Source organism: Cottoperca gobio, chromosome 12, assembly GCF_900634415.1.
Source record: "Cottoperca gobio chromosome 12, fCotGob3.1, whole genome shotgun sequence".
In the NCBI taxonomy this organism is placed as follows: domain Eukaryota; kingdom Metazoa; phylum Chordata; class Actinopteri; order Perciformes; family Bovichtidae; genus Cottoperca; species Cottoperca gobio.
Genome location: NC_041366.1, coordinates 22,368,128 through 22,393,617, shown reverse-complemented (window position 1 = coordinate 22,393,617; position 25,490 = coordinate 22,368,128). Strand labels below are relative to the sequence as shown.

The 25,490-nt window shown below is 42.9% G+C and overlaps 1 protein-coding gene across 1 annotated transcript; it reads left to right on the top strand.

Annotated features, from left to right (window-relative positions):
• The first annotated feature begins 938 nt into the window (after positions 1-938).
• Positions 939-23,990, top strand: sez6l (seizure related 6 homolog (mouse)-like). Its single transcript, XM_029445219.1, is given in 18 exon segments — positions 939-1,005; positions 2,452-2,904; positions 3,597-3,736; positions 5,793-5,988; positions 8,135-8,320; positions 8,966-9,137; positions 9,416-9,582; positions 10,005-10,199; positions 12,365-12,503; positions 14,206-14,402; positions 17,405-17,599; positions 18,230-18,421; positions 19,128-19,322; positions 20,557-20,592; positions 20,873-20,981; positions 21,666-21,684; positions 21,686-21,772; positions 21,860-23,990. Coding segments are annotated over 18 exon segments (2,775 nt in total). The 3' UTR covers positions 21,890-23,990.
• Positions 23,991-25,490: the final 1,500 nt, after the last annotated feature.

The following is a 25,490-nucleotide window of genomic DNA, read 5'->3' as shown; positions in this document are numbered from 1 at the left end:
GATCTTGAAAAGTGTGTTTTGAATCTGTGTTTTAATGGACGTCACAACTTCTGGGCTCAATTATTCATCTGATGAGTGATGGACTCAGGTACCAACACAGCGAGCTGTCAGCACGTATTTATGATACATGACAGGAAATTAATTATGCAATATGTTCAGCAGGCTTCTGACTCCAGAAGAGACTTTTATATTATCATATCGTGTACTTGTGGTTAGATATGTGGGCTCAGTGGAGGCGGGACTTATTATAATTATCATTATAATTCTGCTTATTCCTCCATAATCTCTCTGCAGTCATGTGTCTCAATGATTCAAAGTCACATGACGACCCTCTTTGCTATGAATACGGTAATTGGGATGAGTGCAACAACAAAACCAAGGCATAGTGAATGCAAATGTGCACACACACACACACACACACACATACACACACACTTACACACACATACTGGAGACCAATTAAACAAGAATGAATGTCAGGCTCCAAACGCAGTAGAGATCATTCTGTGAAGACAAAGATAACTAAACTACAGCCACCGCACGGGAACATGTCTTGTTTAGTCTGAAAGGTGTGTGTGTGTGTGTGTGTGTGTGTGTGTGTGTGTGGTGTGTGTGTGTGTGTGTGTGTGTGTGTGTGTGTGTGTGTGTGTGTTTTGTGTGTGTGTGTGTGTGTGTGTAAATGTGTGTGGATCAACATGTAGGTTATAAATATCTTCCACCTTTTGACCTTCGATACAATAACTGACTTTCTAACACAGTTGTTCATCTTTGATGATTTAAGGAGTTAGAAAGTGTGACAACACAACACCACACACACCCTGTGTTACAGCTGTGTTCAGCCGTGCAGATGTTGTCTCACACACTGCAGGGATGTAATGTTTGGTTCTTCCAACAATGAAATATTAGAATTAAAAAGAATCCTAAAGTGTCTCAGATGAATGTTACTCCAGCACAGACGCATCCACGCTACCGCTCAGATGTGGGGGAAGGACTACGACTCCCAAGGTGCACCTTGGCAAGAGTCATCCAATCAAAGAGCTTTACATTCTGTTACATGCTTCAAGGTTCACAGCTTCACCCTTTTTAAAATGTTTTTTAAAACAGTAGTGAAGAGAAAAATTAATTTCAAACTAAAACATTTGAACTTGAATTTCTGCTTGTTTTAGAGCGACACAAATACATATTTGTCAGACAATCGACCGGTGAATAGAAAGAATTGTAACTTCATAATAAGACTTTTAAATCATCAAGAGGAAGGAATCTGGCTAATAGTTTGATAAACAGTTTATTTATCGCTCTGGTAACGTCAGTGCGTGTACACATTGAATACAACTGTAGTTCAGATGTAAAGGAGATAAATATAACTTTACTCGACTTGTAATGGTGTCTTTATTCCTTACAGGCAGTAAGGCCCCTCACTCAGATCGTGTTTGGTAATAACGCTAACGTGCAAATGTGAAGGAGGGTTTAGGAGATGATTCACTTTAACGCAGAGAGTTGAAGAACAGGTTGATACCAGATGTGTGTACTGCATCATTTATCTTATCACTAATCTTATTTAGTTTCATCTGTACACAAATCTAAAAGAACATAAAAAGTTCTGTCAGCACATTTCTTATTGACTTTGTATCGTTCAGCAGAGAGGACGTGTTTATTCTCCACTATAACATGTTCCACATCGTGTGTGTGTGTGTGTGTGTGTGTGTGTGTGTGTGTGTGTGTGTGTGTGTGTGTGTGTGTGTGTGTGAGTGAGTGTGAGAGAGAGAGCTGAAATGAGTTTGACACATAATGCATGTTTGTCCAGAGATAATAAGAATAAATGAAAGTGTGTTTGTAACGTGTCGGGGATGAGGAGCAGCAGCAGGATATGAACGACAGCAGCAGTTCTCCTTTCTTGCTGGAGGAGTAAATGACACTAGAGTGGCTGTTCAGTGTGTGCTGCTTGTTGTGAGGGTGGACCGCAAAGTGTGTGTGTGTGTGTGTGTGTGTGTGTGTGTGTGTGTGTGTGTGTGTGTGTGTGTGTGTGTGTTTGTGTGTAAATGCTGTTCTGTGCTGTTTTTGAACTAAGCTGCTGGAGATGGCATTTTAGCATGCACGGCAGAGTGCTTTGCCTGTCTGTGCATTTCTGGGTCTTTTTTCACTTCCCCCCCCTCTTCTCCTGTCATGCTTAACCGCCCTGTCTCTCCACTACACCATCACCAGTGTGTGTGTGTGTGTGTGTGTGTGTGTGTGTGTGTGTGTGTGTGTGTGTGTGTGTGTGTGTGTGTGTGTGTGTGTGTGTGTGTGTGTGTGTGTGTGTGTGTGTGTGGAGGTAAGCTCGATTGGCTCTGGCTGTGCGAGCCAGATAACCCCACTCCTGATAAAGCCAGCAGGACAGTAACAGAACCACCCAGAGCCTCGACTGTCTTCCCAGTTGAAATGATTCCTCCATGTTTCTTCCACTCTGTCCAGATAAAGAAGCCCCCGCAGCTGCCCCCTCCCCCCAGCCTCCAGTGGTGACACCAGGGAGCACGAAGGAGAACAGCCCCAAAGCCAAAAGCTCGCTGGCCGGAGGTTTGCTGCAGTCAGTGCTGACACAAAAAGGACGACTTGTCTCCCAGAAAGGGGACATCATCCCGTCCGCTCTGCCCCAGAGCCTGCTCCCTCTTCTGGGTAGGGGACTCAGCGTCAGCTCCCTCCCTGGAAGTCATTCCCTGGAGCATCAAAGCGAGGGATTACTGAGGGTAAAACCTCCGGCAGCGTCAGCTGCAGCGTCAGGCCGAGGCAGCGGTCCAACTGAGCCTCTTCCCACACACACACACTCCCAGCTGCCTCTCACACACACACACACTCCTGAGCAGGAGGAGGCCACCACTGTGGGCCCGATGCTGGACATGGACACCGAGACAGAGACCCCCTCCTCCGGTACGAGCAGTCATCTTTAGTTTAACCCATACGATCACTTTAATATAAAACAAAGAAAAGCAGGAAATCTCCAGATTAAAACACTGTTACAATTAAAAGTCCTGCTTTTAAAAAGTTATATATGTATTATAGTAAATATATTTAAAGTATTTATTTGTACTTCTGTTCTCATTATGTAGAATGTCCCATTTAATATAAATATATATTATATTACTGGATTATAATTATTGATGTTTAAAGGCGGAGCTCGTTTTAATTTATTTATATATGTTTTATTTATTACTTTTCCCCGCTTGGTAGCTTGTACATTTAATTTGAAGAATAAACATTTATTAATATTATAATTATTATTTTGTATTATTAATCTGAAAGTAACTAAAGCTGTCAGATAGATGTAGTGAATTAAAAATACTCCAGTAAAGTACTTAGTTACTTCCCAGCACTGCTAAAGTGAATGCTCGTCTTTAGGGCGCAGACAATGAGATCATTTATGTTAACATCCTCTGTGTCTTGTGTCTGCTGTGTAGCAGCTTTGATTCCTGTAATTTCCATCCCTAATTATACACAGCAGGGATTTACAATGAGTTCCCAGTCAGGCTCACATTAAAGGGATTACAAGGCAGGGTTGATAACAAAACATAAATACATTAATAAATACAAAAGGCCAACTCCTCTGCTCTCTCTCCGTGCAGCTTTGTCGAGCTGCATGGTGAATTTCTCAGAGCCGGAGGGATACATCGACTCTTCGGACGACCCCCCTCTGCCGGACGGCACCTTCTTACACTGCACCTACACTGTGACCGTGTACACCGGGTACGGAGTGGAGCTGCAGGTACACACACACACACACACACACACACACACACACACACACACACACACACACACACACACACACACACACACACACACACACACACACACACACTGGTTATAATGCTGGACTAATGTTGAGGTGTGTTTATGTCTGATGTAGTCTCAGGTTGAACTCTGCCTCCTAGTGGCAGCTGCTGGTACTGCAGCTCCCACTGTGTAGAAACTATACGCCTTGTTGTTTGGTGCATAAACACAGTAAGAAGAAATACACACACACACACATTGACATCCCAGGCAAGGTAAGTGTATTTATGCAGCACATTTCAACAACAAGGCTTTACATAAAACATCATAAGCTTTGAGACAAAGTGCAAAAGAAGCATATTATGAAAGGACATTCAAATACATTAACGAGCCAAGAGGACAGAACATTAAAACAGACTTAAATAGAATAAGAACATTTTATATGCACGAATAATAGTTACTGTGCGAACTACAACCCTGGGATGTAGTCTGACCTAAGTCAACCTAAACCTCATTTTAATTTAAACTTAAAAATAGTCCTATGAAGTATTGAGGGCCGACCACCATGTCCTCACAACAGAGACCTAAAACGGGGGTCCCCACAAAGATAGCAATACGAGCCCATATACACACACAGACTGCAACTGACAGTTTCATTGCAACGGCGGCTCACAGATTTCATACATTACCAAACAAAATGACCCTCTGACGTGTGACGACTATCAACCAGAGCTGCGCTCGCCTTTTTATCCGGTTACGCAGGAATTTGTAACATTATGATGCAACGACAAGGACTCAGGAGCACAGCTGAATCTATTTATTATTTGTAAATTTGGGGTTCCTTACTGGAGCTGCTGTTTAGTAGCTTCAGTTGGTGCTTTGTTACGTTTAATCTAAAAAAGCCAAAACAAATCTAAATATATTTCACTCTCACGAAGAGCCAAAAAAACATTTTCTTTGTCATTTGAAGCTTTTTTTAATTTCAGAACTTCAGGGTCCTTTTGCGTGCAGACAAATATATGTTTGTGTAACTTTATGAATTATGGAGTTTGTCAGGAAATGACTCAACTGCTCAGTGAGTGTAGCTGCGTTCCCGGGAGCTGCAGCTGTAGTTACTTGAGCACAATTTGTGTATATGTAAATATATTAAATGAAATTGAATAATTTGGCTTCGTACTTTCAAAATACTCCTGTCGGTTTGTACAGAACATTATGAAGCACCCGGGTCTGCTTTCTGTCCCGGGACTCAAAACCAAACACGCAGCGTTCAGGTTCTCTGCTCCACATATCTGCAACTCTCACTTCTTATCAAATCCAACATTACTGCACCATAACTTGTATTCCTGTATTTGACATGTTCTTTATTGACTGTTTGCTGCTGAAAGGTATTTTATAAATAACCTTGTCTCGCCTTAAAAACACAATTTAAAAGGTGAGAAGCTCGACAGAGTTATCACATTGTTTCTTTTATGGCTTTTTGTGTCACAACTCTCGATTTGCATTTCCTGTTTTATTTTGAAATGCTCACTCCCCTTGTATCATGTCTTGTTTTACTTCCTGTCCTTGTGTTTTTCCCGATCCCTGTGATTGTTAATTTGTTTCGGCTGTGTCCATTCACCCTGCCCTTGTGTTTTTGCATTTCTCCCCCAGCTGTGTCTCGTTCCCTTGTTTCGTGTCTTTGTGTATATATCCCTGTCTGTCCCAGTGTGCCTTGTCAGATCGTCATTCGTGTTTCACCCATGGTTCCTTGTGCTTCCCCATGCTACGTCGTGTCTTGCCTGGTTTGTGTTTTTTCAGTTTTCACTCGATTTTTGGAATTGTAAGCTTTGTTAAATAAAGCTTTCTTTTTGTTAACGTTGTCTTGCGTTCTGCATTTGGGTCCTCACCTTTACCGAGTGTTAACATTTCATGGTCTTTCAGTAAGTTCATAAACAAGCTCACAGAATGCTCAGACTAATGTTGGGTAATTACAAACATCCCTTTATAGCATCTTTGTTTAGTCTTATTTACCAGCTACTCGTCTTCTATCTTAATCTTCCTGTGTCCAGGTGAAGAGCGTGAACCTGTCGGAGGGCGAGCAGCTGTCTATCAGGGGAGCAGATGAACGAGGCGCCCTGCTGGTGCTGGCCAATCACACGCTGCTGGTCGAAGGTCAGGTGATCCGCAGCCCCACCAACACTCTGTCCGTCTACTACAGGTCCGCCCCCGAGGCCAACATGGGCATCTTCCAGCTGCACTATCAGAGTGAGCGTGCACACATGCAGCTAATATGAATATTCATACTTTTAAACACGACACACTGAGTGAGAATCCTTCATTAGGGTCTGTACTGTTTGTACTCGGTATACGTGCTAATTGTATAATCAAACATCTTCTCATCTAATCACTTAGCACGGTGATTGAATCTGTCGTGTGAGTCAGCTGATGAGGGCTCTGATTAATGGGCTCTCATTTCATTAGGAGGACATGGGAGTTTGTATAGAGAGAGTGTGTGTTGTATACGTTTGTGTGCCAGTCCATAATGGATATGACGTGGACTGGAAAGGAGGAAGCATCTGACTGTTAGGACCCACCTGTGCCATTAATCACAGCCATCTAATCCTCTTACATCAGCAGCAGGGAGGAGGAGGAGGAGGAGGACATACCTCTGCAGAGAGACATGCTCAAGACGAGGCATGAAAAACAAAATTAAGGGAATGAAAGCAACAGAAATAAACCAGGAATTTTCTCACTCACAGCTTAAAAGCGTATTTAATTAACATTATTCAATTAAAATGTACCCGCAGGTGTTGGATTTCTCAAGTGACCCTCCAAATAGATTAGAAACGAAGACATTGACCAAAGTGTTGATTTACAAACGCTTTAGAGCGTGCTTTCATTCATTAAGAATAAGAGAATAACCGTTGGAGCTACTTCTCAATGCTCATCTCAATGCTCTTATATGCAAATGATTTGCATATAATGGCATTTAACTACTTTAAAATGCACGGATGCTTTATGTATTACCAGGGAGATGTTCGTGATGGAAATCCTTTCAGATATTACACGATGATGTATTTTACTGTTACATTCAGTATTTCAGTTCAGTGACACGCAAAGTAGAAAGTCATTTTGACCTGATGATGGAAATGTAAGAGTTACCAAAGAAAGAAAGTTCATTTGCACCAACTTGCATTGTAATCCATCCAATAAAGGTTTAAGACATTTCACTTGATCCTTTGCATGTTCTCAACCCTGTTTCTTACAGAGACGTTCTCATTCAACGCAACTGCATTACATTACAGGTCATTTAGCAGACGCTCTGATCCAGAGCGACTTACATTGAACTAACTACTAACTACTGGAGCAACTCAGGGTTAAGTACCTTGCTCAGAGGCACAATGGTGGCAGCCTGGTATTGAACTCCTGACCTTCTAGTGTTTTGTTTGGAAGGCCTACCATTAGACCACTAGGCCATCACCACCAACTGCACTTAAGTACGTTTTGAAGGGAAACGTATTCGCTCCCGGATTACAGTTACAGTTATGTACGTGTATTTGGGTGGTGATGGCCTAGTAGTCTAGTGGACTTCCAAACCAGAAGGTTGTGTGTTCAATACCAGGCTACCACCATTGTACCCCTGAGCAAGGCACTTAACCCCACGTTGCTCCAGGGAGACTGTCCCTGTTCACTGTAAGTCGCTCTGGATAAGAGCGTCTGCTAAATGACCTGTAACGTAATGTAATTAAAATAAAGTCAGAGTTGCCTTTTGGTTCCACAGGACACAAACTCTGCTCCCCTGAGTGGAAGTGTGTTTGAACCTCCCGTCCACGCCGGCCTCCTCCAAACGTGGACTTTGATTAGAAACTTATTTGTGATGCGTCAAAGAAAATACATTTCCCTTGAAACAATGCATCATTTTTAAGAGAGCAGGTGTTGGTTTCCTCCCACAGTTAGTTTGAAGCCCTCGGATGTGTGACATGGTTTCCGACCAGTAAGCGGACGCTGTTGTCGGACCGTCTGTTCTGGAAAGTTACACAAACTGCAGCTCCTCTTCACGTTTCAGACGCTGTTAGAAGATCAGACACTTTGCTTGAATCTGAAGCCTTAAAACAGCCGTACACGTGAGAGATCGAGTCTGCGAGTGATTAACTGGGATAAGCTCCAGCCCTCTGGATCATCTGCTTAGAACATGTGAAAAAAGCTTCTTAAATTCTGTTCCTGATGCTTTGTCTTTGAACTTTCTATCTTATTTAATGTCTTTTTTTATCATGTGAAGCCTTTTAAAATCTGTGTTTTGGACACATCAGCAGTATTTCTGCAGTAGCAGCAGCAGCATTGTGTTTTATATTTAAAGCGTACTCCCTGTAATTTACATAACGTCCTCCCTGGCGTGTCTCTCTGCGTGCAGTCTTCAGGCTGAGCTGTGCGCTGCCGAAGAGACCTCACTTCGGGGAGGTGTCCGTGCTGGACCTGCTCCCGGGAGGCACGGCCCGCTTTCACTGCCACATGGGTTACCACCTGCAGGGGGAGCCGCAGCTCACCTGCATCAACGCCTCCATGCCGGTGTGGAGCGGCAGGGTGCCCAGCTGTAGAGGTGAGTGATGGTGGTCCAACTAGTCTGCAGGTCTTTAGGTATTTTACAGGGACTGTGCACAGCTTCGTAGCCCCACCAGCGTTAGCTTCAAGCTCATTTGACATGTCGTGAAGTAAATGTAATTATTGGTCAAAACAAAAAGTCACACGAATGATGTGCATATAATGGCAAATGCTTTTACTATAAAGTGCATAGATGCTTTATGTATTCCCAGGGAGATAGTAGAATATAAACACAATTACAAGACCGTACTTATTTACTACACAACAACATCTAATTGTGTTAATAAATGCTGATTATTTATTCTCATGTCTGTACAATGCCCAGTTTTCCTGAAGCCCAGGGGTAAACAGCAAATAATATTACGCTCTAAAAATCAATTAAATGTTAAATTGATCATCAAAATAGTTTCTGAATAATTATCTGATTTAACATACGACAACTAAACTAAACTCATGTGTTGTTGTTTGTATTCCCAATACACAGAAAAGAGTCATTTCTCCATATATTACTATTTTCATATTGTAAAAACAAATATTAACAATATAAACATTACAGCACTTAAAGCAAAGTATCTGGAATAAACCAACATAAACTTGTGTCTTCATGACTTTAAATAAATGAAAGTGAACTTCCTGTCTGCAGCTCTCTGTGGCGGCACAGTGAAGAATGCCACAGTAGGGCGGGTGCTGTCCCCGTCCCCCCACCACGGGCCGAACGCCACCCAGGACCGCTCGTGTTCCTGGTCCCTGGAGGCCCCCAAGGACCAGCGGCTGCACCTCCACCTGGAGAGACTCGCCTTGGGAGCCACAGACAGGTAGGAGCGTCCGACTGTTTTATTATTACAGGTTTCCACTTCCAAGAAGATAAAGTATGAAAGTGTCCCTGTAATAGTTTCTGTATAAACTGTCAGGTAGTTTAATTTACAATACAATTAAACTCTTCATATGTTTTGTCTGTTAAATATTAATTTGTAAAGTAAACAAAGCTGTCAGATAAATAAAAGAGTAAAAACTTCCTTCACAAAACAAAAGTACTTTGTTACATTCCACCTGTGCAGTTTCCCCTCATGCACACAGAGTTTGATCCCTGCAGGCTGGTGCTGTGGAGCGGGCTGGACGCCGGCTCTGTGGTGCTATTCGACTCGGGGCGGGGGGGGCAGATCCCGTTTGAGGGCGTGATCAGTGAAGGACCAGCTGTGAGGATCCAGTTCATCACCGATCAGCCAAACCACAACACAGGATTCAACGTCCGCTTTGAAGGTAGCTGCAGCCCCCTGTGAACCACGTGCTGTTGTGTTTCTATAATTACACTGTAATTATGTCAACAAAGCAGGCAGGACTGCGAGGCTCGATGTTCCCGCTTACATCGTGCTCTGCCAAGTTGGTTTTGGCGATGACGTGCGCTGGTTGTCCAATATAATCTGAGCTAAAGCTTTCAGTTTCTGGCAAAGTCAGCGTGTGCAGGGATCCCTTCCAAACATGTTCATCCTCATCAGTGGAGAGACAAAGATCCATCTTTGAGTGGAAACAACATGTATGGACTCTGGGTGATTACAGTGCTTTTTCAGGGAGATGCAACCAAATCATGTTGGCTCCTCTTTATGGGAATGACACAGAAATATCACAAAGAGCATTTCATTTTCAAAAGACACGTTTAGCTTTTCGTTGAATTTCCCCTGCAGCTTTCGAGCGAGGCCACTGCTACGAGCCGTACCTGCAGAACGGAAACTTCACGACCTCTGACCTGCTGTACGGAGTCGGAGCTGTGATCCAGTTTACGTGTGACCTGGGTCACGCGCTGGAGCAAGGCCCCCCTGTCATCGAGTGCATCAGTGCGAGGGATCCATACTGGAATGACACAGAGCCGCTGTGCAAAGGTAACACTGAGGGCGGGAAGAAAATGAGCCTCACGCAGGAACCTCAAAGTGATGAACACATTAATGCATCGATAATAATAATAATCCTATAATATAATATACATTATTTTGAAATGAGCCTGTATAATGAGTACTTTTACCTTTTGTACTTTAAGTCTATTTTGATGCTGATACTTTTGTACTGAGATTTTACCAAGTAATTATCAGTAGTATTAGTCTCATTCTTTATTTCTGTCTTTGTATCACTCCATAAATCACTGAATCCTGTCAACACACAGAACTCTGTGCATCTCCTGCATGTATTTAGTGTAGCGTGTATAACATGAGCTGTGAGTGACATGTGAACAAAGCCCTCTGCACAAAGCTTCAGAATATAGAGAGGAATGAAAGTGGAAAGTTTGGTGTATGTAAGTGCTGCTGAAGTGGAGACTTCTGCTGAAGAGTGTGAGAAAAAGCTCCTTTAAAGAAAAGCATACATGTTGTACACACTACAGGTGAACAGGGTCATACATGTTGTACACACTACAGGTGAACAGAGTCATACATGTTGTACACACTACAGGTGAACAGGGTCATACATGTTGTACACACTACAGGTGAACAGAGTCATACATGTTGTACACACTACAGGTGAACAGTGTCATACATGTTGTACACACTACAGGTGAACAGGGTCATACATGTTGTACACACTACAGGTGAACAGAGTCATACATGTTGTACACACTACAGGTGAACAGAGTCAAACATGTAACTAACAAATCAAATCAAATCAAATGTATTTGTATAGCCCAATATCACAAATTATACATTTGTCTCAGTGTGCTTTACAGACTGTACAGGTTACGACATCCTCTGTCCTTAGACCCTCGCATCGCACAAGGAAAAACTTCCTAAAAGAAACCCCAAAATTAAAGGGGAAAAAATGGAAGAAACCTCAGGGAGAGACTGAGGAGGGATCCCTCTCCCAGGACGGACAGACGTGCAGTAGATGTCGTGTGTACAGGATAAACAACATAGTACAAATACAACATTTGACAGAAATGATGTTGTGTTGAAAAAGAGAAAGTTTGGATGAATCCAGGAAAATGTCAAAAAGGCTTCCCGGTGTCCAGCAGGACCAGGGCAGCAGGCGCAGCCACGATTCATGATCCTGACGTAAACTTTATCAGTGGCAACCTGCCACATGAGGGACAGACACTCCGGGGATGATACCCCGGATGATGAGTTAGTAACATACATTTACATAAATGCATACAGATAGAGAGGGAGAAGAAGAGAGGGAGGGGAGGAGAGAGGAAGAGAAGGAGGAGAGCAGGGAGGTGTCCCCCGGCAGTCTAAGCCTATAGCAGCATAACTAGGGGCTGATCCAGGGCAAACCTGAGCCAGCCCTAACTATAAGCTTTATCAAAAAGGAAAGTCTTTAGCCTGCTCTTAAATGTGGAGAGGGTGTCTGCCTCCCGAACACAAACTGGAAGCTGGTTCCACTGGAGAGGAGCTTGATAGCTGAAGGCTCTGGCTCCCATTGTACTCTTAGAGACTCTAGGAACCACAAGTAACCCTGCAGTCTGGGAGCGCAATGCTCTAGTTGGTTTATAAGGTACTATGAGATCTTTAAGATATGCTGGAGCCTGACCATTAATTGATTTGTAAGTCAGGAGAAGGATTTTGAATTCTATTCTGTATTTTACCGGGAGCCAGTGCAGTGCAGATATCAGCATGAAGCTTCCCCACTTCATGACTCACATCAACACAACTTTATATTACAAGTGTTTAATATGTACATGAGGCGTTATGTAATGTAGCTGTGGAGAGTTTAAATCTACACACACAGTTACAAACACACACTCTCATGTTCTCATGTTTCCTCTCGTCTGACAGGAGAAACACAAACTCTAATAATCAACCAGTGTTTTGGAAATACGCTTATTTGCTTTCTTGCATGTTCAGATCGATGCCACGTCTGTGCGGTACATATGAAGCCGTTAGCTTAGCTTAGCACAAAGACTGGAAACGGTAGGAAACAGCTAGCCTGGCTCTGACCTAAGGTACAATCAGCACCTCTAAAACTCACTAATTACCATGTTAATTAACATGTTATATATGTTTGTTTAATGCTGACATGCTAAGCTAACCGGCTGCTAACCCTCCCTGTCTCTCTGCAGCACAGTGCGGCGGGGACCTGACCGGACCAGGTGGAGTGATCCTGTCTCCAAACTGGCCCGAGTGGTACGGAGAGGGAGAGGACTGCAGCTGGAGTATACACGTCGGGGAGGACAAACGTGTGCTGCTTGATGTACAACTGTGAGAAATACACACACACACACACACACACACACACACACACAGGCTCGTAAACATCAAAACTTCAGCTCTGATCCAAAGTTTTTTCTTGTGCGAGAACCAAATATTATCATTAAAGATGTATGTGAGGCTCAGCGAGGAGTCTAGCACCCCGTCTGATGATATTTCTCTGTTCCTGCTCATACTGAACCATTCCATTCAAAACTGGACAACATGAGAGAGCTGGTGCTGAGTCTCGACATTGATCCGCCCTCTTCTTCTGTACTTCCACCTCTGTGAAGCTGTTGGATTGAATCTTTCGTCCATCGTCTGCGTTCATGTCTCAGAAACTTATAAACGCCTCATTTGAACCTAAAATCTGGAGAAGTGTTATTTTATTTGAGCATCTTTCTGATTATTATGGAGGCAAACGTTTCTGTTTGTGAACGAGACAATCATGCTGAAGAAGCTTCAGAAAGCATGGAGAAGATCCTAACTGAGCCTCTCCAGTTTACTCTTTTAAACTTAGGAACAGTTATATAACCAGCGTGAAGAGAACGTAAAGGATGTGTGTGTGGAGTTATAAGACCGATCCAGTTAAAGGATCCAAAGGATTTTGGAATCAGCTGGTTGGTATTGGTAGCCAACGCAAACACAGATCAACACATGTCTTATATGATCAAAATGGACCCAATGAAGAGCTCTTAGTGCCGACGTGTACACGGATGTGTCTGAATCGAACACAGTGGGTCAGATCTTGGCTTTGCTACGTAACAATTCTGATTTTGTGACACCGATAACTATTCACTACTTCACCAATACCATGCCGGATGACGCAATGTTAACGAAAGTGAAAAGTTATTTGAGTATCACCATCACAAGACGCACACAAATCATTTTTTTAAGATTGTTATGTTTCGAGAGTTCATTCAGTCAATAATAACTTGCAGAAGGTCTTGAAGATCTTTATGATTCAACTGTTTTATTCCATGTATATGCTTCTCGAGAGGAGAGGTCACTTATTGTGCACGAAACCCGGAGAAATCACAACTTGCTTTTCATTATTTGTACAGATTTAAAACAAGATGCGATATGTTAATCACAAAGATGTACAGGTGTAGGTCGAGGATTCGTCCTTTAGAGAGAGCCAGGCTAGCTGTTTCCCCCTGCTTCCAGGTTTTATGCTAAGCTAAACTACATGAAGCTTCAGATTTACTCACAGACATAATAATAATCTAACTCTCTGCAAGAAGCTTTTCCTTTAGATTTACTTTGTAAATGATATAAAACAACACAATCCTAAAGTCTGCAACAGTGAAAGATTATATATTATAAAACATATGCTGTAAATAATAAGGTGAACCAGCTCTATCCTTTAATTTCTTCATTCATTCCACTTTAATATTCTCTGCTCTGAAATGTGACATGTTTGGCTCCACTCCCTGCAAACTCTAATCCACTTCCACACTTCAGTCCTTCGCTAGATTTATGTCATATCATATTTGCAGATTTTTAAATTTTTTAAACCCTCGCAAACTGTCTCTCCCGCGGCGTGAAGAAGCCGGCGTCTCTGGGGCAGTGAAAGCGCGGCTGTGTTTACAGACTGCTAAACACTTGGCCTGTGGATGAATGCGGCGTTTAGCCTCTGAGGTCAGCTCGTCTCCCACGCAGTCGGCTGAGTCAGTCCCGATGCCTCTGGCTGAACATCTCTCTCTGTGCTCAGACTGAACATCAGCGACAGCGACATGTTGAGCATCACTGACGGCGATGAGGTCACGACTCGTATCCTGGGTCGGTACGTCGGAGGAAGCGGCCCCTTCAAGCTCTCGTCCTCCACCCCCGACCTGACCGTGACCTTCCACTCCGACCCAGCCGGGCTCGTCTTCGGCAAGGGAGAGGGCTTCATCATCAACTACATGGGTGAGAGTTTGAAGTGCACAACCAGGGGTGCTCCACCTTACTGTGGACATGTAGTCAGCTTTCACAGACGCATGGGCTCAGGGATCGAAGGCCCTCGTAACACGTCAGTTACACTGTTGGGTCATTTGAATCTTCTTGCAAATATGTAGAATATGAAACACATTATAAGAACATTGGACACAAACATCACCTCGCTGCCATGTTTCTAAAAACACACGTCTTCCTATTGGAGCGTTGAAGATCCGCCTGTAAACAAACGCACTGATAAGAGAAGCAGGCTCTATGAACTCCACCGTACGTTGCTTAATTGTGAACTGATCTTCGTGCAGAGGGAGCGCAGATTCACAGGTTGCATTGTCAATAACACAACCGTCAATACAGTAAGCTTTGTGATGTAAGTCGGATCACACAGAGGCTTTACAGTGTGTCCAGCGTGCGACACGCCCTGAATAAAGAAGTACCACACACAGATATCAACAGCACAATGAAAACATTGTTGCTTTTCTTTTCATGGGATCTGTTGACCAAAGGAAACTATCGTCAGTTGTATCCTTTACATCTCCAAATGTCATCTTTCATTCAGTTTTCCCATTTGTTTCAATTCAGCGTTTTCTCATCAAGCTGCCGACTCCATTCTTCATCTTCCCTCTCCTCTCCTCTTTATTTGTCTTCTTTTCATTTCTCTCTGACCTTATTCAATCACGTCCTATTTGTTTCACCGTCTGAGAATGGCTCTCGTCTGCACACAGAGTTTAACAAGCAGCCAAATAAGCTCACTTCCCCCCCCCCCCCCCCCCCTGCTCTCTGCAGGCAGCGCCACAGCCAACACCTGACTCCAATTTAGTATCGCACCGAGACACACGCCGTCATATTTACTTGTCACCCTCCTGACACCACGCGTGTTTCCCAGAGGAGTAAATCAAGTAGACACAGCATGAATCTGTAGGCTACTCTCTTTGATTATATACGTGTGTGTGTGTGTGTGTGTGTGTGTGTGTGTGTGTGTGTGTGTGTGTGTGTGTGCGCGTGGTTGTGTGTTTGTTCTTAGAATAAATTACCCGCCGCACACATTCAGGCAGCACGGAGGAGGAGAACTGAGTCAATAGAGAATGAATAATTGATCCAGGAACTTCAACTTACAAATCCCTGTAGGCCTATTATATTGCAGTGTAATGCAATACTGTGTGCTGCACGATCAATCATCAGATGTATACACACACACACACACACACACACACACACACACACGCTGCTTCCTCACTGTATCTGTCTCTCTCGGCTCGGTAATGATTTACTTCCTGTCTTTAAACGGCATAAATTGTATTAATGTTCGTTTTCTCTCCGCGGCGTGAGAGGGTTCTGGAGCCGGTTCAGTTTTGTTCTTCCTGTGTTCTGGCCCGTTATACACTCGAGACGTTAAAATCCTCAGAGCAACAAATGTGCCCGCACGAGCATGAATGAACGAGGGAACATGACAGTAATCTTCCGCTCAATGAAATGCAGTAATAGTTTCTCGGCAGGCACAAAGAGGTTTCTCAGACATCCAAAAATATAAACCCACTAAGATTCCTTGACAACAAAACTTACAATTCCAGTAATGAGCTCTTCCCTGAATCCTGCAGAGGCTCTTTAGTTCTGCATTTACTAATGACATTAAACAAAGAAGAAATAAACAATACAATTAGAAGATGCACAGAAATCCCCGAGGGCTTGTAAGAGGAAGATTAAGAAAATAAAACGGCTGTATTTGTATCACTAACTTACAAACGGACATAGATATATAAGAATATCTAAAAGAAAGAAAAGAATAGAATTTCCCAATAAACAAAATAGAGATAAAAAAGACAAAAGAAGGAAAAATAAATAAAAAAAGTTTTACAACAACAAAACGCTGCTTTAGAAAAACGGAGATTTGTCTCCAATAAGATTGTTGGAGTTTCTTTTGTTTGTTCGTTTTTTAAAGTAAAAATCGAATCCTGGCGCCTACATTACCCACAATGCAACTCTCCCTCTGACCGTTGCTGTGGTAGATCCAGATGTGTTATGCTAGCAACAGCTGATGTTTCCTGGAGCAGCCTCCACACCTCCAGATCTTCACTTTTTAAACTTGTAGTCTTCAGCCGACTATGACTCAAGTGATATCACGTGAGGACATTTATCAGACGTCACACACACACACACACACACACACACACACACACACACACACACACACACACACACACACACACACACACACACACACACACACACACACACGCACACTGTAGAACCCCCGGACACCTAGAAACATACTGAGGAGTAAGATCAGTGGAATCATCCACTAAGAGCAAAACCAGGAAAAATAAAATTGCACATAGAGTAAAATAAATCCCTTAAAGGGACAGTACACACCGCCAAGTCTGTCCTTACATCTTCTCACTGCCCTCGCTATCAACAATACAGTTCTTAGAATACTTCTCATCTTAAATTGAGGCTTTTGACCGCATCTCATGGTCTTCATCAGTAGTTTGCTCAGTTGTAAGTAAGTGTGTAACGTCGTGTGATGACGGGAGGTCGTGTATGGAAGGTTTAAGAACTGATGAAGACTGTGAGATGTGGTTAAAAGCTTCATAAGTGGACCTTGAGTTAGGATTATTTAGTCAAACAAGTATAAAAAACCTCTAACGGCACGAAACAAACACTAAACGTGTTCTTCTGTCGCAGATCAGCAGAGCTGTGACACATAACGGACAGCTTGAGAATGAACTCTGAGTCCAACCGGCTGCAGCTTCAGAGACAAACTGTCCTCGATGCTGCAGAGATGTTGGAACACGCAGATGAGATGCATCACTCTGTCACACGGTCTTCTTCCTCACAGAGAGCGTGTTTCAGAATAACATGTCTTCTTGTTTCCCTCTCAACCCTCGGAGACGCGCTTCACTGCACGTTCTTGAACAAGCAATGACCAACCATCCCAACGGAGCCGTCAATCAACCTTTTCATTTGTTTCACCGTCTCAGAGGTGTCCCGGAACGACTCCTGTCCAGACCTGCCGGAGATCCAGAACGGCTGGAAGACCACGTCCCACATTGCGCTGGTGCGAGGGGCTCGTATCACCTACCAGTGCGACCCTGGCTACGACCTAGTGGGCCGGGAGACCCTCACCTGTCAGTTGGACCTCACCTGGAGCTCACAGCCGCCATTCTGTGAAAAGAGTCAGTTCCACTCGCATCTATACGCCCATGTGTGCGACCGTGTGCATGTTGTTGTTCGTAAGACTGTTTCCATGACTCTACATCTCGTGCCACAGTTATCTCTTCAACTGAAGCTCTATTCACACATGTATTACCTGGGGACTTGTAGTCATTGTGGCGTCATATTTAAGAGAGGGAGGTTGTCCTGCTATTACTAAGCAACCAAAACTGCAATGACAGTGACGATGAAGTCGTTTAACAGTAAACCTCACTGACGAAACTAAACAAAGTCAAAACAAAGGCTTCTGTTGGTGCCGACGTAATAAGAACTTGACACGAGTATAATCAGCTGCTCTTCCATCTTCAGTGAGGGCGGACCTTGGAGTCCCAGGGAGCTGATTGGTTCATTCAGTCACAGAGCTTGTGGTGCGCTTGCTGCATTTGAGAAAGTTTACATCTCTGCGTGGCGTGGATACCAAAACCTCTTTCGGTTCGATTGCGTTTGTTGTGCATCTCCATTGAAGTGAATGAATGTGTGAACTGTTGTGTTTGATGTGTGCTTGTAGGCGATTTCACTTTCATCTGATTATCAAAATGTTAAGTGCTGATGGTGTAAACAGCTTCATGTGTGTGTTTTCTACACATGTTCAGTCATGTACTGCTCAGATCCTGGCCACGTGGAGCACTCCACCAGGTCTCTGTCGGACCCCAAACTCCTGGTGGGGACGACCATTCAGTACAGCTGCAACCCCGGCTTCATCCTGCAGGGCGGCGCCACCATCACCTGCTACGGCCGCGAGCCAGGGACCCCCGTGTGGACGTCTCGACTGCCTCACTGTGTTTGTGAGTATCAGAAAGAAAGTCTCAACAGTTAGTAGTGCCACATAAAGAAGACACATTTTGAGGTGAATTTATCTCCCAGGGAAAAGCGTATTTTAATAAACTTGTTGGCTGAAAGGGTCCCATGGTTTACCAGGAATCTGTCGGCTCTGTGATTTTCAGAAAGCTTTCATCAGGATAGACAGTTAGCTGAAGATGAGAGGCTTCTTACCCATGGCTGTGCGATCTCACATGAGTGGGTTTGTGTGATTTGTTGCCTGGCTCTCTCTCTGCGCAGACACAGATCACAGCGTCTCCACATGCCAGAGACGGCGCTTCATCTCCCGCATTTTCATCTTTGTGTGTGTGTGTGTGTGTGTGTGTGTGTGCGTGTGTGTGTGTGCGTGTGTGTGTGTGTGTGTGTGTGTGTGTGTGTGCGTGTGTGTGTGTGCGTGTGTGTGTGTGTGTGTGTGTGTGTGTGTGTGTGTGTGTGTGTGTGGATATTAATGTTTGTGTGAAGTGTTTGAAATGTAAATTCAATGCTAATGCACCGTACCAATCAGGCCTCAGCCACCTGGAGGAGGGAGTGGAGATTATCCATGAGTCATGTCACCTCAGCCAGAGAACCTGTCAAATCTGTCAGTCGAGCTGACGCCAAAACCTCTGATCCGTGTTGAGCAACTCAACAAGATCCGGCTTTCTGGGCTTTTTCTTCTTCTTCTGCATGTAGCTGAGGATTCTGTTTCCTGTGAGAACCCCGGTCTGCCTGACCACGGCTACCAGATCCTGTCCAAGAGGCTCTACCTGCCCTCCGAGTCGCTCACCTTCGTCTGTTACCAAGGTTACGAGCTCATAGGAGAGGTCGCGATTAAATGCATCATGGGGAACCCGTCCTTTTGGAGCGGCCCACTTCCACTCTGCAGGGGTGAGACTGTTGCAGAATATGTTTTTATTTTAATATACGCGTGGATATAATACCTTTTGGATTTCTGCATGAACACAATGTTCTGCAAAGACCTTTTGGCCCCATGCTTGTTGATACAGATTGTTTGCATCCCTGTGCATGCTAATGACCGTACGCTGACCCTCTCCGTCACTTTATTTCTAAAAAAGTGACAAATTCCCCATTTAGACCATCAGGCGAGAAATATATTCCAATGTATTATATAGTGTATATAGGGTTGGCTGTTCTCTTCTCACGATGTCTAGCTTTTCTTGAAAAGTTCGTCTTGAAAATGGCGTTGTCATTATATCTGCGACCACATCGATCTCTTCTCCTCCTTCAGACATTGTGGGTTGAAAACAAACAGCTTGTAGAAATCTAAATTAGCTTGTTTAAAGTTAGCTAGCTCTGCATAGCTCTGCCTCTCAATAGTGCGTATCCAATCAAAAGACGTGGACGTGCTGACATTATCGTACGCCTGCTAGCTGGCCCCGGTGTCCCCAATTCGACATCTGATTGGTTAACGCCACAGTTTTGTCTCCGTTCACTTTAAGCGACAGGCGCCCGCACTGTTGCTTCTGAAGGCCTCAGGGCAGATCTCTTGGACCCTGGCAACACATCATGGCTGAAATATGATTGGATAAAAGCTCTAACATAAAGGCCAGACCTCCAAATCTCCATCTGAGGCTGGAAGCAGCGCAACCCAGAGGAAAGCTATGACATGAAGAGGATAGACTCTGAGGAATAATTTAATACATATTTGTGGAAAAGATATTTCAAAATTAAATGTATATTCTGATGATGTTTAGGCCAGCAGAGAAGGCCTTGCTGGTCCTGACGGCCCACCACTGACACACACCTTTACATTCTTCTAAATAGATACAGATTCATAAATAGTTTTGTAAAAATAAAAGATAAATAGATAAAAGGCCTTCTACACTCACAAAATACAATAACATTGGTCCTGGTTTGATCATACAATTCCATTTTTCACTGAACAGGCGAAGGGGGCCTTCACCTTTGGGACCTGCAAAATGTTCCTCAGAGGGACACATAGCGAACACGAAGAGATGCAAAATAACCACAAAGAGACAGAGAAGGGGAAGCGGGGATTAGCGAGCGGTCATTTCAAAGCGGTTTTGTTACAAATAGAAACTTCACAAGGAGTGAGATGTACATTTTCATATGCACTGACTGACGGAATGATGTCTTGCAGCCAACCTCGACTGCTTTGAAAGCCATGATTTGGAAGGTGAGTGTTATCTGTGCTGTAACACTGTGGCCTGAAAAGACCCAACTCAAAACTAGAAAGTGTGTGTGTGTGTGTGTGTGTGTGCGCTCTGCCTGCATCAGCAAACGTGTGCCTGCCTAACCTCATTCCCACCGCATGTGTCCATCTACCTGTCTGTGTTCATGTGTTTACCTGTAGCCTCCACATACGTTTGCTTCACCGTTCTTTAAGAGCCTTTTATTTGTTCTCTTGATGCTTTCAATGAGCCTTGTTTTATTCATGTGCTGTCTCTCGGTTGCAGAGGCGACTGCGAGCTCCACGCTGGATGGAGGGAACATAGCGCTGGCCATCTTCCTCCTCGTCCTCCTGCTGTCCGTGCTGCTTGGAGGGGCTTATGTCTACGTCACACGGTAAGATCTGCTCGTGCTGCATTACCTTTAAAGATAAATACCCAGTGTCATATAAAACCACAAAGTGTCCTTTTTATATTTTGTGTACGGATTAAACAAACACGATATAACTTGTTAATCAGGGAGCTTCAGAGGTGCTGCTACATTCAGACAAAGCCAGGCTAGCTGTTTCCCCCTGTTTCCAGTCGTTATGCTAAGCTAAGCTAACCAGCTGAGAGTCGATCATCTTCTAACTCTCGCAAGAAAGCAAATAAATGTATTTCCCCAAAGTGTTGAACTGTTCCTTTAAGTAAAATATCTCAAATAGTTATTTGGTGTAAAAGTACCAGTTTTAACTTTGTACTGATTGTTTCCACTTTATGTGAAGCACCTTGAGATGTTGTTGTGTTTTAAAGCGTGCCGAATTAAATTAATAATCTTTATTAAACCAAAGTATTGGACACAATGAAACCACTAAAGTTTTCACAATTCATCCGGAAAAAATAATTATTTAAACCATAGGTCTTCAACAGGGGGTCCGCGACCCCCAGGGGGTCCGCGGAGGTACTGCAGGGGGGTCGCAAGATTGTTTGTAGATAAAGCAATAAAAATAAAAAAACCTCTTCAAGCCTCTTCTAGACAATATATACAGTAGTTTGGGGGTCCTTGACTAATATTGTGTGTTCCTCTCGTCCTCCACATTAGGTGCCGATATCACTCCAACTTTAAGGCTTCCTCTGATCTACCCCCACCCTTACCGACAGATCACTGTGGAGACGGAGTTTGACAACCCGCTTTATGAGACCGGAGGAGTGAGTACAACCTGAAACAGCACACTGAGCACCTAACTGTCCACACAGCCACATTAACCCTTACACTGCCCGTCATTTCCCCCTCAGGACACTCGCGAGTATGAAGTATCGATATGAGAAGACGTTTCTCAACCAAGACCGCCCCGCCCCGTCCTAACTCTTCGTCCTCTCCTCCCTCCTTCTCCGCCCAGAAGGAGGCGATGTAAATACAAAAAGATGATGTCCAGCCCCTTCTGCCACGAGACGCAGCGATGGATCCTGTTCTCTCCTCCTTTTGACGAGACGGCTCCTGAAGGCGTGGTGGGAAGCAGGAGAGGAAACGTGAAGCAGGAGTGGGAGATGATGGAGGACGGAGGGGAAGAAGACCCAAAAATCATCGAAGAAATTCCAACATGGTGAGAAAAGAGATGTTGGGTGTGGAATAGACATGAAGGAGGGGAGAAGGGGAAGCAGTCGGGGGCAGGACACAGTAAGACGAGTGTGGATTGAAGCACTTTTTAGTATTTTTGTCGATTAGTGAAAGAATCCTGCAATATGTCTCAACATTAGAGTTATAATCCTTAAGATTGTCATGAAACAATCATGAAGCCACTCAATGTATTTATATTCAGTATTTTTCATTGTTTGTGGCGGAGTCCGCCAATCCCACGCTGGATTCACATTGTCTTCACCGGAAACAATGCAACAAGGGATCCAACGTTACCGACATGTTTACCTCATTGTTTACCCCCAGAGCTGCATTAATCTACTGCTAATGCCAACCAGACATTTCCTGCTGCTGCTTCACAATAAAAGACTTAAAATGGCGAAACATGGGGGGCTTTTATTTTGAAGTAGTCACAGCAAACACAAAGTCTCAAAAACAGTTTAAAACTTTGCAAGGATTGATGAAAGCGTGAGGAGAAGCCACACTTCACCGCGTCCTGCTGCCACGTGCAAAATGGCGGTTGCATGACGGAGAAAAGGATTAGCCTATTGTCGGATTTCTTTATTTAAAAAACATGCGTTTGTTTGGCTGCACTGTAATCTGTGACTCCACGTTAGCTGCTCACAGAGTGCACGCTGTCCCCAGGATGTAACTGCATTCAGTGTGAAAGTGAAGCCGCTTTGACCGCTGGACTGTTTGTGTACTTTAGCTGTAAGCTAGCAGCCAACAGCGTTTGTGTGCAGCTTTCTGTTTCTTCCCTCCTCCTCTGTACGTCATCATGCAGACTCAGTGAGACTTGTGCAAATGTTTCGCTTAAATTGAAACATTTTTAACTTTGCCAACCAGGACGATTAGCAGCGACTCGCGTGTGTCCGTCCACTTTGTATGCAGTTGAGTTTGCCTCTAAAATTCACTTTGCCTTCTATCTGAACCATGAATGTATTATATGACTCAAAGATGGCGTCACCACAGACTTAACATTGTGATGGCGTCACACACTTTAAAAGTGGAAGGTTTTACAAAGCTCCATGAATCCAAAATCAGTAATACAAAGAATAATAACGACCTCGTTTGGTGTTTAAACTTGTTTCTTAATATCGTAACATCGCATGTGGCCCCCAGGACGCTGTATCAGATCTGTTAATACATCCATGGTCTGAACTCACTGTAACAAACACAACAATCAACCAGGACGGGGGTGAAATTGGACTGTTGATCTTTTTGTTTACATCCTCACTCATGAGTCACCATCTCTCGCCACAGACTGATAGTAACAGGAGGCTGATAATAGCCAGTGGCTTCCCTTTTCTTCCTTTCCTAGTTAGTCCGACACAGGATGTCAGCTGTGTCCTGTCCCTGAACTCCCTCCTGCCTGCAGTCACCGTCGAGGCTTTTTGTTACTCCAGCAGGTCCAGCTCTGGCTGTAGCTGTAGTGAAGTGGTATTTAATTCTATGACTTTAGGGCCGGTGCTGATGTCTCATTCCTCTCATGTAGTTAGATGGATGACTGTCGTGGGCCTCAGAGTCTCCAGGTCTGGACCGGCTCGTGACGAAAAAGAAAAGCATGCGTTGTTGCAGACGCGGCGGTTGCGATGTGAATAGTGTAGCTGTAGTTTACTGACTGAGCTCAATCAACCCACCAGATGATGTAATTTATTTTGATGTACTGTATATGTGATGTTTTATGCAGATTGATAAATGTACATTTTCATTATGAGAAGACAAATGTTAACAGTTTCCCTAAATAAATGGTAAAACTTGAATAAAAAAGTACAAAAGACTTTCTAAATATTGAAGCGTTCTGTTGAATTCTTTGGCGTCGTCGTATTTATTTTAGGGGATAATGGGAACAATGAACATTATGTCATTTCTGTCACCCAAAACCATCTTAAATCTGTCAGTGACTTTGCAGAAAAAGTAGAAGTATATATATATATATATACATATATATATTTATATATATATATATATACATATATATATTATATATATATATATATATACATATATATATATATGTATATATATATATATATATATGTATATATATATATATATATGTATATATATATATATATATATATATATATATATATGTATATATATATATATATGTATGTATATATATATATGTATATATATATATATATATATATGTATATATATATAATATATATATATATGTATATATATATATATGTATATATATATATGTATATATATGTATGTGTATAGATATATATGTATATGTATAGATATATATGTGTATAGATATATATATGTATAGAGAGATTTTTCTTATTACTATTATTATTGTTATATTATTCCTAATCGTGTTCTATTATCATTAGTTTTATTATTATTATTCCTATTATTCATTATTATTATTATTAGTTTTATTATTTATATTATTATTCCTATTGTTCATTATTATTATTATTAGTTTTATTATTATTATTATTATTATTATTATTAGTTTTATTATTATTATTATTATTAGTTTTATTATTCCTATTATTCATTCATTATTATTACAGCCAACCTATTAAAGTCAATTTCCAAGGTTTTATATTTATTTCAGACATTTCTTCAGGTAATATGACTCCAGGTAAATAAGCATTGGACTGTTTCTAATGTAATAAAAAGGAAACTCAATGTTTTAAGTCATTTGGAGACAGAGATCACAGTTTGGTGTTTTTGGAAGAGAGTGTGTGTTGTGTCGCACTGATCCTCCAAAACAAAGTCATTATTGATCTATAAATTATGCCGAGCCAGATGTCTTATTTAATATTTGTCGAGGTAATCTTCTGCTTTCCTGCCTCGTGGATCGTCTTGCAAACCCCTCAGCTTTGCGTTGTGAGGGTGAGTGTGCTCGCCAGCAAAACACAATTCCAACATCACCGACATGAAAAAGATTTTAATCAACTTTATGGTGAAAAGCTTCTTTGACATATGAATTTTCTCCAGCGTGCAGCTTTTGGCTTCCATCCAGTTTGACAAACAACTTTCTTCTGGATTGAGTGCTGTTACAAATACACCCTGATGTGCGGGAGGCAAATCCTGCCCTGCAGCGCTTCCCTCACACCAGCCCACTTTAATGTCCTAATGATTCCTTCTGTTGCCATCCTGAATGCTAATAAGAAGATATTGCTTCCTGCCACGATAGCGATTTCCAGAGGCTTTCCTGCTGCGGTTAATTCAACTGTTGAGAAGCTTTTAAGCAGATGCTTCGTGATATCAGGCGCTCTGAGGAAACTACCCACACAAGTTTAATGAACCAAAGGCATTCAC